The sequence below is a fragment of the Tyto alba genome, unplaced genomic scaffold (assembly GCF_018691265.1).
Source record: "Tyto alba isolate M040663 unplaced genomic scaffold, T.alba_DEE_v4.0 Super-Scaffold_13, whole genome shotgun sequence".
NCBI classification, from domain to species: domain Eukaryota; kingdom Metazoa; phylum Chordata; class Aves; order Strigiformes; family Tytonidae; genus Tyto; species Tyto alba.
The window spans coordinates 29122802-29139899 of record NW_024881275.1 but is presented as its reverse complement, the minus strand read 5'-3'; the positions used below and the strand labels follow the sequence as shown (position 1 = coordinate 29139899).

The 17098-nt window shown below is 39.3% G+C and overlaps 1 protein-coding gene across 6 annotated transcripts in view; it reads left to right on the top strand.

Annotated features, from left to right (window-relative positions):
• The window catches only part of TJP2 (tight junction protein 2), a 70203-nt gene that overhangs the window by 31940 nt on the left and 21165 nt on the right, over window positions 1–17098 (top strand). For 5 of the 6 annotated variants that reach the window (XM_042787675.1, XM_042787678.1, XM_042787677.1 and 2 more), the window contains 4 exons: window positions 10678–10731; window positions 12760–12884; window positions 15123–15225; window positions 15948–16527. In XM_042787675.1, the coding sequence (XP_042643609.1) occupies window positions 10687–10731; window positions 12760–12884; window positions 15123–15225; window positions 15948–16527 (853 nt within the window). In that variant the 5' untranslated portion in view covers window positions 10678–10686. Of the gene's footprint in view, window positions 1–5221; window positions 6295–10677; window positions 10732–12759; window positions 12885–15122; window positions 15226–15947; window positions 16528–17098 lie in introns of those variants that run through there. The other variant, XM_032983851.2, reaches the window with a different exon arrangement.

The following is a 17098-nucleotide window of genomic DNA, read 5'->3' as shown; positions in this document are numbered from 1 at the left end:
AATCCAACTCCTGGTGCAGCATGAGGTAGAAGAAGCAGCAGGATGGCTTTCTATTCATTTATGCTACAGAGGCGGATATACTTAGTGTGTGTATATATGTATATAAAATATCTTTTATTAATATTTTTTAATATATATCAGAATATATCCTGCTATTACATTAATATCTGCAAAGCCTTCATAAATGTGTCTTCTAGAATATGGGCAAACAGGTGAGATACATGACCTGTTAATGGCTATCAGGATATGCTAGAGTAAAGTATATGCATGAGAGTAGTAATCTGGTGTTTTATCAAAGATGGATTAAAAAGCAGGAAAGAATATATTCTCTCATAGTTTTCAGTACCCTTAAAGCCATTCAGGAACTTTGATTTTCCTGTCTTTTCCATTAAAAGGTTTTTCTGTGTTGCTTTTATTTCCCTGCTCCTGGCCAGATGGCCGTTCCCAAAGAGTTGTGGTGAATGGAGTTAAATCCGGTTGGCAGCCAGTCACGAGTGGTGTTCCCCAGTGCTCAGCACTGGGGCCAGTTCTGATAAATATTGTTACCAATGATCTGGATGAAGGGATCGGGCGCACCCCCAGTAAGTTTGCAGACGACACCAGGCTGTGTGGGAGTGTCGATCTGCTTGAGGGAAGGAAGGCTCTGCAGGGGGATTTGGACAGGCTGGGTTGACGGGTGACGCCGATGGTCTGAGGTTCAACACGGCTCAGCGCCGCTTCCAGCATGTGGGTCACAACCCCACACAACGCTGCAGGCTTGGGGGGGAACGGTTGGAAAGCTGCCCGGCGGAAAAGGACCCGGGGGTGCCGGTCAACAGCCGGCCGAGTACAAGCCGGCAGTGTGCCCAGGTGGCCGAGAAGGCCAGTAGCGCCCTGGCTGGTATCAGAAACAGCGTGGCCAGCAGGAGCAGGGGAGTGACCGTCCCCCCGTACTCGGCGCTGGCGAGGCCGCACCTCGAGTGCCGTGTTCGGCCTTGGGCCCCGCGCTACAAGGAGGACACTGAGGTGCTGGAGCGCGCCCAGAGAAGGGCATCGCAGCTGGCCAAGGGTCTAGAGCACAAGCCCCGTGAGGAGTGGCTGAGGGAGCTGGCGGGGTTTGGTGTGGGGACAAGGAGGCTCGGGGGAGGCCGCATTGCCCGCTACCGCTACCCGAAAGGAGGTTGTAGCGAGGTGGGTGTCCGTCTGTAATGCCAAGTACCAAGCGACAGGATGGGAGGAAACGGCCTCGAGTTGCGCCGGGGGAGGCTTAGATTGGATTTTAGGAAAAATTTCCTCACCTAAGGGGTTGTCAAGCATTGGAACCTACCACCCAGGGAAGTGGTTGAGTGACCGTCCCTGGAGATGTTTAAGATGAGTAGGTGTGGCACTTCGGGATGTGCTGTAGTGGTGGACTTTGCACCTTGGCACTTGGCAGTGCTAGGTTTATCATGGGATTCGATGACCTTAATTGTCTTTTCCAGTCTAAATGATTCTATGATTATATATTTAATCTGTCCCTTTAATAAAATCCAGCTTTCCTACCTTGGTACGTTCTTGATGGTGACTCTTCATCTTATGACTGAGTTAATCTTGGGTGCAGACTTGTAACACTCCTTCTGCTTCATCTCCTGGTATTCAACTGTTCCTTGTCAAGCCAGGGAAAAGATGAGCAGCTTTTTCATGTTTTAGGAAGCTGTTTTGGCTTACTTTGAAGAGACAAACAGCAGAATTTATGGAGCAAGTCAAGGGGGTGCATGTAAATGAGCAGGAAGAGTGTGGAAATTGTTAGGGTCAAAAGGAAGTTGTTGTTTATTTCCTATCCTGTGAAACTGTATCCAGCCTAAGAGGTAGATGTGTGTTTGGGAAGAGAAACCTGCGTTGCCAGAGGTGAAAAGGGGTGTTGGTCTTCTGCCTCCTTGCACAACATGTTTCAGTGGATAGGCTACTTGACTTGAAGTTGAGAAGCCTGAATTATGCTCTTGGCTCTGCAGCTGACAATTTTGGCACTAGGACTTTTTTAAGTAGTTTTGCTAACTGGAGGCAAAATTCATAGTGAAATAGTGCGGAGCACAGTGTCAGGTAATGACTGTGGGTGTTGCTGTCATGCTGAATTAAAACTGTTCCTAAATGAAGTAAAAAAATATATAACTATTGTCTGGTAAACAGTTCTCATTTGATGGTTTTAAAAGTCTTCATAAAACTGCCTGAGTAGAGATTGGTCTTTGAATGCCTGTAATCATCATGTTGTACTTATGTACTATTTGTCAGTGCTGTTGTAGACAGAATTTACAAATGACAGCAAGTGAATAGTGTAACTTTGTTGTGGTTTGAGCTCAGAGGGCAACTGAGCACCACACAGCCACTCACTCCTCCCTTCTCTCCCAGCGATGAGAAGGGACAAATAAGCCAGGTTTGGGATCCGAGATAGGACCGGGCGAGGCAGATCACTCATTATGGTCACAGGAAAAAGGCAGACTCATTAGGGGAAGAAAAAACCCATACATTTATTACAGACACTAACAACAACAATTAACAGAGTAGGACAGTGAGGAGCACTGCCACATCTAGAGAAGACCTTCCCTCCACCCCTCCCTTCTTCCCAGGCTCAGCTCTGCTCCCAATTAATACATGATTTTTTTTTCCCTTCAGAAGTTGTCTTCCAGTGCAGAGGTATATTTGCTTGTATAGTATGTGACTTTTTTTTTTAAACTTCTTGCATCTTGTTAATATAACTGTCTTGATGTTAACAACCATCTTGATTTTACTCAAATGTGGAAGTAGAACGGATGCCCTCTTAACATGAAGTTGTTCTTTATGTGTTAAAAAAAAAAGTTTCTGTCTCGTTGAAGAGCAATTGCATATTAATGCTAGTGGATATCTTTTTCAAATCTTTTTTTTTTCCCCTCACTTCTCTTCCTTTCATCTGAACCATTCATCATTCTGGAACCTGATTCATCAGGATGATCTGTTGCTTTTATGGGGGTTGCTATATTGGTGCAGTAGCCTACACAAAAATTAGGAAATGCTTCTCTGATTTAGAGTATTTATTGATAGAAAACGACGTACCTTCTTTTTTTGTGAGATATTGGCTGTATTGTAAAAGATACATGAGTAAATAGTTTTCTCATTCTTCTAGATCCTAATCAAAGATCTGCAACACCGTATGCAGTTACTTCATTAAAAGTTCAGTTGGTGCCTTCTTACTTCCAAGTGGCAGTAGCATCCTTCTTTACTGTAGGGGAGAGACCTGGTGAAGGTCCTGTACCTCTTGAGTAGTTTGTTAATGCCTATAAATCTAGGGCCATCCAACTTATCTGTCATAATTGCCTTTATGCAGGCAGGTGACATGTGAGGGCAGTTTCTGAATCCTCTGCTAATGTAGCTGGTCTTTGAGACCAGGTATGCTGCCAACATCTTGATGCAGCTCTGGAATCCCTCCACTTGGCTGCTTGTATCAGTGGCTGTGAGAGCCTTTGTTCCCATCCTTTACTGGTGGATGACTTTCAATTAACATTGAAGTTATTGATTGTCTTCAGTATAGGAGTCTGTCTTTAGGGAAAACCTGGACTCAGCTTTAATAGTTTTTATGCGTAAGTCCATGGTAGCAGATGAAGGGGGCAGGGTGGGAGTTGGAGAAGGACCTCTTTTTTTGTGTCACTTCCATACTGAAGCCAAGACAACCATTTTGGGTTTCCCTTCTGCTTGCTTTGTCTAGATTATGTGTGAAGAAACACCCTTTTTCTCTGTTGGCTAGAGAGGAAGAGGTCAAAACAGTGCTAAGGTGTAAGACTTCTAGTTAGCTTTTCTGCTGTGGGGACCATGCCAAGGTAAGGAAGCTCTTTCTTCACCTGCGTGAGTGGAGAGAAGCTGCTCTCTGCTGTATGGCTTTGCTGTGACATTCTGAGGTTGCTCTGTTGTTCTCTGGGGGCTCTGCTTTTCTTTTCACAGTCCCAGTTTACAGAACTGATCATCATGCTTAGTTTTCAATTTCTTTTTCCCCACGATTCACATTTTACTATCTGGATAGACTCATAGAACCAAGGTGTGTGTGTCCCATTGAAGTTGAGCTTGCTTTCAAAATGAGTTTCAGTTTTAAATGTCTGTGGATAATAGATTTCAAATAGGTGTGAAGTGTGGAAGGCTTATAATTGCATCTGTAATCTTGTGCTGGGGATGAAGTTAGGCTTTAGTTTCCTTTACCCTTTGTATGACAAAAACATGCAGGTAAGGTCAAAAGACAGTGTCTGGCTCAGTGTTTCTTTGTTAGTTTAAAAAAACCAAAACAAAACATTTTTTCTGTCCATCTCGCTTTAAAAAATTGAATAGAGGAATTCCTGTCCTGGATAAATTACTTTTCTCCATAATGAAATATTCAAATGCATAAGTCTTCACCTTTTTGTTAACTCATCAGTCCCTTCACAGCTCCTGTTCTCACTGTGCAAGAAGATTTGCAGTAACATTCCTAGACTTCCTGATTATTTATTTTAAATTTCTTTTCAGGTTCCTTTTAAATTTTGGTGGAGTCTTTCTTATTTTCCTTTATAGAAAAGACAGTTCAAAATCAAGGAAGAAGAGTCCTTGCTGTTACATTACTATAGCTTGTGGAGTGTTTCATCGTTTCTGTTCTCCATGTCATAACAGTCTTTTTTTAGTGATATTTCTCTATTTGGAGTGCTGTTGAAGCTTTGTCAGGGAAAGGAGGAAGAAAGCAGCAGAGCTAAAACTGGGCAAGAAAGGTCGCAATTGCATCCTTACATTTGTTTCTGCTTCCTGCTGGTTTTCTAAAAATAAATAAATAAATTTGAAAGGCAGTTTTGGAAGCTGTGAATGTGAGTCTGTTTTTTCTGTAGAAATGTTGATGGAGGTTCTAAACTATTTTCACCGGACTCTAATGACAGTCTTAAACTACTTACTTCCACACATGTGCTCTGGAAGTGGGAAGCCCCAGTCAGAGGCCGGTGTCAGTGCACTTCTCCTGGACCTCCCTCGGTGCAGGCTGAACAGTGATCACCATCGACAGTTCAGCGCTGGAGGTGCATCCTCAACCTAGGATGAAGGTTCTGCTGACTGGTGCAAAACTGGGGTCACAGTTGAAACACAGGATGTTGAATTTAGTCTTGATTTTAAATGGAAAAAAAAAAAAAAAACAAAAAAAACAAAACAAAAAAAAAACACACACAAAAAAAAAAAACAAACAAACAAACAAAAAAAAACCCAGACCAAACCAAAAATACACACCCACAAAAAAACAAAACAAAAAAAACCTGAAACAACAACAACAAAACAAAAAAAAAAAAAGGGAAAACCTCCCCATTTTCCACTGCTGTCTGAATTCTTACTCTTCAGCAGTTGAAATTGTTCCAGTAATGAAAAATGCAATCTACGGGTGGAGGTTTTGGTTAGCATTGTGTACTGAACTTAGCACGTGTTCTTACCTGTTCACTGCCTGTGAAACTTACATAAAGTCTAGGGGAAAAGTTCACTTAAGGCTTAAATTTCACAGCATTCGTGTGGCATAGATGGAAGTGATAGCTTGACCTGTTTCCCAATAAAGTCATATGTTTGGCTGTATGATTAGCTTATCATTCTTAAAAATATCTTACTAAATGTTTGTATGCAGAGGAAGTGTCTTATTTACGGCTCTTTGCTTGTTGGGGCCAAATCCACATTTGTGTAAGTGTTTATGTGTAATTTCACACATGCAGTTGATGTATACAGTTATTGTAGCATAAGGACTTACTGGATTCAGCAGTTAAATTGTTAAGACTTGATAGAGGCTACTAAGTCACAGCATTACTCAATAAAATGGAGTCAAGTGGTAATTTTTACTATAAAATATTAGAGTCAGAATATGAATCTTTAATTAAACTACACTGTGCTTCTTGAGCCTTTTTTCCCTTAAAGTTTCAGGTAGGTTCCTGGTGGACACATATATGCTATGTGCTTGGAAGAAAAGTGACTTGCTACATATTGATCTGGTTTGGAGACTTATTTTTTTTTGAAAAAAACCCCATAAGATTACAGTACTGCTTTTTCCTGGGATCTCTTAAAGTGAGAGTTAGTTGAATTCCTTGTAGATTTTGCTACTGTGGTTTTGATGTGTTTCTGTGTGAAACTGACGGCAGGATTTGTTCGAGTATGTAGGCCACTATTGTATTAGAATTATATAACCGTGTTTAGTGGTGGAAACAGATGAAAAGACAGGGATGTACGGCGCCCACTCACAGATTATATCCTGCAACAATGAAGACAGCTCAAACTCTGCAGAGAATGTGGTCACATGCGGTCAAAAAGTTGGGGATTTTGAAAGGGCACGTGAGTTGCTTTTTGTTACATTTTGCTCCAAGTATTTTCTTTCTCCTCCCCTCACTCCCCCCGCCCTGTATATCCCTCCCCTTTCCAACTCACTTTTATAGCCAGATAACTGTTGTGGCAGGTCTTCTGGTTTTGTTCTTCTTTCAGTGTGAATAAAATTGTCTTTGGTGGTCTCTTAGTAGCAAGAAATTGCATAAATCTCTGATGACTGTCAGTGAGAGTTTTAACAGCTGCCTGTTCACAGCACGCATATGATTTTAGCACTTTGACTAGTTTCCTGCCAGAGATTCTGTTAAGCAGTCTATTTTGGTTATGCAGAAAGCACCTGTCATTTTGGTATATGAGCATTAGGCAGATTTAAGCAAATCGTGACTACAGTGTTCTAATTAGAAATGGTCTGACTTCAGTTATTAATGAATTTAGACTAGCTAAATACAGTAATTTGCATTTACTGCAGGTAGCCTGCTATCTGTGTGAAACCTGGGTAGACTTGCAAAACAGTTACTGTTAGTAATTGGAGGTGGGGTTCTTAATCATTTTGCCTGCCTTTCTCCATTGTTTTGGTGTGGAATCTTGCAGTGAAATTGCCATGCTATAAAGGGATGCACAGGCTGCTCAGGATCCCTTTGTGTTTCCTTACAGATGAAGCAAGAAGAAATTGGCAAAGTGATGGAGACTTTTTGTAACCCATCGCTTGATGCATTCAGAGGAGAGTCATACTATTAGATATGAAATACAGCAATTCTGCAATTGTGGTTTGGGACTTCAATCTTAGTTTTGACCAAGTCCTCAACTGGTGATTTACATTTATAGTCTCTCCCTCCCCTTCAGTCTTCTCCATTAATCTGTCAGTATGGTTTAGCATCGTGGCAATGGCAAGCAGCAGTATGTTTTACAATGTTAAAGAGATTATTGCTTAGAGATTTGAGAGACTGCAGATGTGTTTTGTGCCTTATGGACTTCCAAGGTGACCATTTAGTTCTCTGAACTGTGTTACAATGGCTGCATAGCTTTATCACTATGGCAGAACTAGTCCTGTTGTCTTGGTAATTATGTTGCACAAAATCAGCTTTGCAAGCACATAGTGTACTTTTCATACAGCAAATAGGAGACAATTTCCCAAGGAGCAGTTTCTAAAAATATATTACTTTAACAAATACTTGTGAATTTATGAGTGAATTACTTAGCTTTTATTTAATGCTCTGTAACAGTATCAAGTTAAAAATAAACCCTCAAAATTTACACAGAAAATACCTGAGACAGTCACTGATACTATGAGGAACTTTTTCTAGGCACAGATGAGATGATGCTATAAGCCAAACATCTTACAAGACCTTAGTTGTAGTGTCTGTAGCCAGTAGTTTCTCTTCCATTCCTATTACTTATTTTTATGACCAGATACCAGGAGACTTATTTGTCAGAGCAAAATAAACTTATCCCTGTTAGTTTACCGTGCTTTGAGTTAGTACACAACACATCTCTCCAATTGTGCATGAAGATTTACTTGTGCCACTTCTCATAGGAGGCCTGGTTTTCTGGAAGGAAATTCCTGTAAGCTTACCTGTTTCGTACCCATAAATACATCCCCAATATCTTTACTGTGCTTTCCGCAGCTGTTTTTCTGCAGTGTTGTACTGAATAAGCAGGGCTTCCTTTAGGGTGTAGTGTATTGAAAGAGCTGGTATTAAGAGTTTCTGGAAGAATAGGGCGACTATGCTGCTCTCTGTCCCAACGGATAGTAAGTGCTCCTCGATTGCATCCTGCCTGCCTTGCTATCTTGTCTGCACAGAGCTGGACTCGTTATTCTAGGCTGAGAGGTAATTGGTAAGAGCTGCGTACAGTGCAAACTAAATTTAAGTGATGTTCTTGTTACACATGTAAGTTCTTGAGGCTTTTATACAGTGAGAAGGATGGAAAAGACTTTTCCATCTCCCCTGCTTCTACAAAATTTGAACCCATCTTCTTGTCCTTCAGATTTTACCCATCATTTGATACTGTCTTACATTTCTAAAACTTTCTTCAGTAAAGTCAACTGGAATTTAAATTACACTGATGCCCTTCTTTAGCACAGACTGTTTTTCTACAGATCTTAAAAATATCATCTAGAAAAGCAGGATAGTGATGGTGTAGCCAAAGGTCAGTAGTGGATAAACTGTTTACACATTTTCGTACATGCCAGACAAGCAAGTTTAGTCACTTCTATTTACTGCAGCATCACAGCAGCTCAGAAGAACACTTAGTTAAGGAGAAATGTTTTAGTTATGGAAGGTTCTCTGTGTAAGGGAATATATGTAGTAAGACAGTTCCGTGTCTAGTTGAAGGGATAGACATGTCACCTGGTTAAATGGGAATATCAGAGAAAATAATTTTACCATGTGCTTCAGCAGAGTAATTCACTGACCCAAGACATATGTGTTTTAATACTAACTTATAAACGGCATTCATTCTTGTCTGATCTAGATGAGTAGAAATTTAGAAATACTTGTATTATTTTCAATATTAGCCATCCACTCCTCCAGCTATTTCAAATGAATTTTTTAATTAGACCCAAATGGTTCTAGAAACTGGAAAGCACTGTTCATTTTCTGGGGGAACAGTGGAAACTTAACACTGTTCAGTGTTGTAAAATTCATGGTAATGCTGGAGAATGGCTCAGAGACAAGGGTCCTGAGCCCACCGAGCAATTGTACGATCAGAGCCTGTTCTAGGGGCTGATGCTGCCTCACTGATGCTGGGACTCACTAGGGTTTGCCTGCAGCTGCTTGCAGCGCTGATACATGAGGAATGTCAAGGACGCTTCAGCCCTGTGTACCGTGGTGTGTCGAAAACAGGTTAAGAAGAATTAGGAATACTGGCCTGAGAAACTTAGTGTTATGAGAAGCTTGTGCTGTTAGCTAACTGCAAGTGGGTGGACCGTGCGAATACGACCTTTAGAGCTTAAGCCAATCAGCTAGTTACTAGTAGGCATAATAATTAGTGTTGTCTGTATAAATATATGTACCCTGGACCAATAAACACACATATATTGATGCTCTATCACCCACATTGAACCCGTCTCGGCGTGTCATTCTTCCGTGGCCCCGCATGGTAAGAATGCTGCTGAATGTTTTGTGTGTTCCCTCAGGAACTCTGAGCAGGACTTAACGTTTTAAGTTTCTTTTTCAATACAGTGAACGTGCAATGGAAGTCTAGTTCCTCTTTGAGGTGCTCAGAATCCACCAGAAGAATACATCATGGGTTTTTTTGAATTCAAGAAGCAGCATCCATAGCTTGCTAAAGAGTTGTGTGCTGCCAGAAGACTTTTATTCTGGAAATATGGGGGATGCTTTAAAGTACAGTCATACCCTTCTTGTATCACTTCTCTGTCTATTGTTTTGGAGTTTAGTTGCCAGTAATCCCTTTAATGCCTTTAAAAAGATCTTGAGTCAAAACTGAGCTTCTGTTTGAACTTCAGTTTTCTGAGCAAACTCTTAGCTTCCCAAGAAAGACCACATTTAGCAGTAGAAACAAATAAACCTACGGCTTGAGTATGTGTGTGCAGGTACTCATACAATGCCTGGATTTTTCTTCTGCAATGCATGATTTACATTTTGAAATTATTACATTGCATCAAATACCGTGGCTCATTTATCTTGTTTAACAAGGCAGGCACTGAGGGGTCTGGCTATGTACAATATGATGCATCACAGCTGGGCGATTATTCTGTGCTATATTTTAAGCTGTGATGCTGGAAAGATTTCAGGTTATATCATGTAAGACAAACTGATCAGTTCAGGATCAGTTTTAACTGGAAAAAATGGAAAAGGAAAAAAAAAAAAAAAGTTTGAGAAGTGTCACAGAAATGGATATACCAGTGGTATATAATGATACACTGTTTTCCTGTAAAATCTAATTTATTGAGGGAAATCTAAATACTCATTTACATAATTTGTTGTAGACAAATTTGTTAAATCAACATGAACAAGGAGCAAAATGTCTGAAGGCTAGTTTGTTTTGAAAATCTCAGTTTCAGTTGCTAATCTTACTGCATACTGGAATGGAGAGGTCGTACTTAAATATTTCATGTGTTATTTGAATCAGAGCTATATAATGTTAGTGTGATCCAAATGAAATGCTTTTGCTGAATGAGATTTTTCCAGAAAATCTCAATGAGCTGTTAAATCACTGAAATGTGAACAGATTTTACCACCCTGGACCTATTAATATTTTTTGCATTTTTAAAGAAAAATCATCATTAATTGAAATATATGCATTTCATACTAACTACCAAATTATTAGAATACACTTACTATTTTTATACCTGTGTTTTAATGCAGTATTTCACATTTTAATTTAGATAGTTGTATGCTTTGTGTTTTACTAATTGGTTTCTGTGTGCAACAGGCCCCAGGCATGGAAGAGCTGATATGGGAACAGTACACTGTGACCTTACAAAAGGTGAGTGCCTGTTATATTTTTAGTTTCCAAATACTCGAGTACTGGTTTAGTCTAAATATGTTTCATGATAGATGTTGTTAGCATATCTGAGTCTAGAATATGATTAATTTGTTGTCTAAATCAGTTATGTTTTTAATTTTACAATTTAATTGCTGGTTATTTATACAATAGCATGACTCATTAATGTTAACAGTAAATTAAATTAACAGTTTAAGTGCTATATTTGCTACTGTTTGGTCTTTCTAATGACAATATAGTATACCACATGCCAGTCACATAGCTAAATTCATCTTTGATTAACCTTAAAAACAAAGCAGATGGTTCTGTCAAGCAGTTGTGGTTAATGTCCAAGCTTTATAATAATCACTGAATGTGATTCCACTGATTTGATTGTTTTTTATACTTTAATATTTACCAGTGCAGAACATAGTGGAAAATTACTGTCATCAAAATTTCCAAAATACATGGACTGATGTCACTTTTAACAGTTCTTCTAAGAACAGAAGAAGTATCTCATTACATAGATTCCTTTTGAGTTAAAGAAAGTAGACTGCCTGTTTCTGAGTTCTCTGATGGCTCAGCTGCCACATCATGGTACAGGATGTGTGTACTGGTGTCAGTGGTGGTCATCCCAGCTGTTCTGATGATCTGGGTTCAGTGAGCAGCCTGTACTGCACTGCTTATGTTATTTTACATGTTCTGCAATGAACTCAACGTGATGACCTAAGGTAGAATAGCGAGCTCTCCTACACAGCCTGGTTTATGTGCTGAATTGTTGAGAAGGGATTGCTTTTCAGGTTACAGAGGTAGACAGGAGAAACACTGCAGAAGCAAACCTTAGTTCCTCTAATTTCCGACTTTTCAGATCTTGAATATTGTGTAAATGAGCATTACTTTTATGCCTCAGAGACAGGTTTATACTACTGAAATGGCAAAGGGCTGTTAGACTTGCTACATCAGCCACTACCAATGAATTTTACCATTATTTTGAATTCTGTATAGTTTTGGCTTGAAGCATCAAACTGCTTCCTGTAAAATGGAAGGTGTAGCAAGTGAAGTGCTATTTAAAAAAAGAACAACATTGCTTTTTTTGTCTCCTCAAAGAACCACTTAATATTGATGTTAGTGGAACATGAGGTGGCATGTGATAAACTACACAAGCTGAGTGTGAGTTGGGGGAAAAGCACCACTTTAATTTGGTGTACTGCTGTGTCACTGTGTTAAAACATTTTGTTTAAATGTAGCATAATTTGTATTTTATAGTGATAGGAGGTGTATGTTAAATAGGTGATGAAATTAAACCTGTGTGTTTAACAGAACTCCTGGGGTTTTTGCATACCTTCTTGTCTGCAGTTCAGTTATGCTAACAGTTCTCAGGTCTAGTGTTACAGACATGCTTCCTTTGCATCCTATTATTTCCCTGATTTTATGAATGCCATCTTAGGTCTTTTATGGATCTGCTATTTCTATGATGACAGGTTTGACATAAATTACATATTTAAAATAGTTGTGAGAGAAGATAATTACAGTGAATTCACAAGTTCTCTGCTTGCTTTTTGTAATCAGCTATGATCTTGTTCTGATTGATCGAGGAACAAGTAGTTATTACAAACTAGATAGCAATCATAATGAAGATGAGATCCTGAAAAAGCTGTTCCAGTTTCCCAAGCATCACTAACAAATTAGATTTATCTAACAATACATTTGGTATGAATAACCAATGGGATGGTGGAACAAAATGCAGGCTAAGTTAGTGAGTCCTTTGCTTAATTACTAACCATCACAAGGTTGTAGACTGAGGTTTTGGAACACAGCAGCATGTCATCTTGTTACATGGATTTGTAAGCCCATTCCTTTTTAAATCTAGAGGTGCTGTGTATTTCTGCAACTCTTTGCACACAACTGTCGTATTTTAAATAACATCTAGGTAGAGTGCCATCACAGGAACATTCACGTTACTCTTCTTTCTCCCTATCAAAATTCCTAAGGATGGAATTGAGTTTTGTTGTATTTGTTTTCATTGTGAAGGATTCAAAACGAGGATTTGGGATTGCAGTTTCCGGTGGCAGAGATAACCCTCATTTTGAAAATGGTGAAACGTCGATAGTCATTTCAGATGTTCTCCCAGGTGGTCCAGCAGATGGATTACTTCAGTAAGCAATTTCTTATTTCTCTGTGTGGCATATTTTGAGGGGCATGGCTGTAGAATACATAAAGCCTTCAGACAGGTTTGGTGGAAATCCTGGTGATCTAATCCACTTGTGTTTCTATGCCTTCTTTAAAACATAGATGTCTGGTTTACATTTAGAAAAAATAACAAGCAAACAAAAATAACTGAAATAAACTCTACCTGGAGGTGGTTTTGCTTGCTATTTTGTAAGAAATTAAATTTCAGTGGTGTTGAAAAGTTTTTATAGTTAAGTATGTTTCTCTTAAAATTGCATTTCTTTTAAATAAACAGTAGAAATACTTAGTATCTTAAACCATTCTCCCCGTTCTTCCTCCAGGAAACACATTTAGTGATCAGACATTTGTTTTCAAGAGAACTGCATAAGTCAGCCCAAGTAAGGGTCTTCATTCTTAGGATTTCTGTAGTCTTTCTGGTAACATCACCCTTGGTAGGCAGCATCTATCATGGACAAGTAATTTTAAATCTGTAGGTTGAGATAAACAGTTTCTATCCCACTGCTAAGCAGTGATTTGTCCTTTGACCTGACATACGTGATGAGGACTAGACAATTTGGAAGAAAGCCAAAGTTGTGCTGTAGTAATTCAAAAGAGTAAATTCTGACCATTTTGCCAAACATTAATTTTTGGTGAGGTAATGAAAAGGCTGACAAGGGAGTAATTATTGAAGGACGGTATAAAAGGATTATTGTGAAGCAGGTAACAAATAATTCTCAATGTAAACGCACAAAACATTTGTTTTATAGCAGTGATCTCTGCACAGCACCAATATCATCCATCCTGTTCCATAATCACCTGCGATTTGGGAATAAAATGTCCTCAAATTGTGTAAGATCCTAGGTAAATTGATGATGACAAGGCAATACAAAGCAATTTGGGCACATTCAGACAAAACATGTTCTGAAGAAAACTGAATGCAACACCATTTCTTCAATAAACCGAGGAGTATAGGCCTAACCTTCAGAGTGTGGGGGAATTACAGTACTTTTTAGAGTAGAGTCAGCATAAATAGACGGAAGCTCTTGATGTAGTGTTACAGCATTAAGTCTGCTACTGTCTTTGTGCATATGGACTGTGAAGAGAGCTATTTTAACTCTCACATTGGATGAAACTGATACTGGAATATAGCATGTTGTTCTGGCACACTCATTCAGTAGAATGAATTGGAAGGGTATGAAAAGAGGCACAAAAATCATTCAGGAGTTAGAGAAAGTGCCTTACAAAGAGAAGCTTAAAGTATGTAATCTTCTTATTTAAAAAGAAGATTGTGATGTGAATTGATTACAGTGAACAGAAAATAATAGGTACTAAAGATTTCTTTTATCTAGCAGAAAACAGCATGGTAACCAGTAACTGGTTGAGCTAATGGTCTGACTGCAAGGTTAGTAATGGAGTAGTCATCAGAATAAATTAATACAAGGAGCGGTAGATTAATTTTTTTTTCTTTTTTTTAATCCGCACTTTTTGCACTGAAATGCCTTGCTGAAAGAAATGTTTTTTAACTGTGTGTTATGGGGCTGTCTCCTGGCAATGACTGAGTTAAGTCTTAATGGTCTATTTGACATGCAGGAGATCCAAATAGATGAGTTAGTATTCTCTTTTGGCCTGTGTTTTAGGACAGGGAGGACTTTGTGAATTATAGCTTGATTGGGTTTTTTTTCCCCCCAGTCATCTTTATTCAGAGTAGATAGAACTTGAATGTCTTTCAGAAAAGTGTACTGGAGTGGTACTTGTCAAGGTTTGTCTGAATACTACTATAGCTGCATCAATTTGAAACTCTCTTGAAATTCTAATGTTGGTGTGAAAAAAAAAATGTAGCACTAGCTGTGAAAGACTGGGAGTCCGGAAAGAACTGAAAAAAAAAAAAAAAAAAAAAAAAAAAGGGTTTAATGGTCATCACAGATATTCTTAAAAAACCCAAAGTAGTCTTTGGCATTATGGCAAGGTACTTAACCTGGACGTAGTACATCTACAAAGATACGTACCAGTATCCAAAGTCTAATTTTTAAACATACTGAAAGCTGCTTCTAGTACCTGAATTGTGTTTTGTATAACAAACACAGTTTTTAAGCAGAACTCCCTGTTAAAGTGAATTAAATCTATAGGTTCCTCCTGGAAAAAAAAAAAAAAATTGTTCTGGCATTTTCATGAAGACTCCACTTAAATTCTTTTTTTCTTTTTTTTTTCCATTCCTCCTCTTCTAGAGAAGATGACCGAGTGGTCATAGTTAACGGGACCCCAATGGAAAATGTTCCACATTCTTTTGCAGTCCAGCAGCTTAGGAAAAGTGGAAAAGTGGCCACCATTGTAAGTAAATTACAAATGTATTCACTCTACAGGGTTATGTACCTGGGTAACCAGTCAAGATTTTTGTTTTCTCCTATGAAATGTATTATAAATGCATAAAGCAAAGCAAGCCTTGGCCCAATAGAATGTACAAAGTAAATAAAGCAAATCAAAGACAATAGTTTCTGCAGGTGAAACAAATGGAAATCATACAACAGTATCATAAAGTTATCCTCTTGAAAAACTGGAAATAAAATATATGTCATCAATCTTTAATTTTACTGAATACTGAGTGATAGTTGGAAAAAATGCAAGTTATGTGAGGCAAATGATGTCTCGAGTACACAAACTTTGCCCAAGAATTTGCCGTCCAGATTGGCTTTCATTAGTTGAGAGAAGCATCTACAGCTCTCTGTTTTGGGGACTTGTTACATTTTTTAGAGGTCATCTGCAGAAAGGAAGAAAAAAAGTAGTAATTACTCACACACTAGCAGAGGTAAAAGAATGTGGTTACTGATCTGATTTTTTAAAAAAATTCTCCTACTGTTCTTTATCCTCCTAATTAGTAAGTATTTCTTCTGCACATCTAAATAATCTAATTTACTGGTTGTTCTAGAAATAAAACATTGTTCTTCCCCACCCCCTCAACCCTGTCCCATTTAATGTGTAAAGAATATTCGTCTGTTGAATGTCACATTCTGACCATTGGAGGGGGTTTCATTGTTTTGTATTGCACCAAACAGGTAGTGAAAAGACCAAGGAAAGTGCAGGTTGCTGCATTGAAGAGAAGCCCCTCCCTTGACTATGAGGACAGAGCTTTAGATGTAATGGATGACCACGCAGAATTCGATGGCAAAAGTGCTCGAAGTGGCTATAGCGACAGGAGTTGGCATAGTGGCAATGGAGGGCGCAGCCAAAGCTGGGGAAACAGCCTGGATCAGAGCTATAGAGATGAACAAGACAGAGGGCGTAACCGAAGCAGAGACCGTGATCGGGAATGCAGCTACAGCCGTGATCGGAGTCGTGGTAGGAGCGTCGACAGGAGCTTGGAACGAGACTATAGAAGAGATTGGAGCAGGGGAAGGAGCATCGACAGGGATGGTGGCTGTGAACGGGACTACAGAGGAGACTACAGCCCACCCAGTTACAGTCACGGATCTCAGCCCGATCCTAGGTACAGGAGGGAAGTGAGGAGTCGAAGTCGGGACAGGCTTCGTTCCCGAAGTCCTTCGCCTGAAATACACCATCAACATGAGTACCTAGGGCCGCAGGATCAGACTGGACCAGTCAGTGTTCTCTTAACAAAAGGCAGACATAATGAAGGTAGGCATAGTATGGGAGGAGAGGAATTACAGTATGTAATTTTGGTGGGGGGTGGAGAGAAGCTGAATGTTCTCTGCTTTTACTGGTTAAATGTTGAGTTTTCTAACGATTACTTAAGTTGTTCTTTCATTCTTCCTGGCTGGTTTGGGGTGCTTTTTCCTCCAGTACCTTGAATTTTACACAAAAAACTGCTCACCCACATCGTTTCAGTCTTTTCAAGCTACTGTGTTCTTTGTTTTTCCATTTTCTCTACCCTATTTTTCTGGTTCTGGTGGGAAACATGGATCTGATCATGATTCAGATTATACTTGGCACATCTACAAAAGAGTCAGCTACAAAGGGTGAAAAGCAGACTCTGCCTTTAATAGTGCACTTAGTTCTTCCCTTCAGTATAATTAAATTAGTTCCAAATATTGTCTGGTTCTGAATACTTCAGAATGTAGTTAAAGAATATTGAAATTGCAACAACTGAGACAGCCTTTCCATGCCAAGTATTGGAGTGTGTAAATGAAAGCTGAAAGCCTGATCTTTCATGTGCTGTGAAATAGACTCTTGTGCTATGAGGCATAAC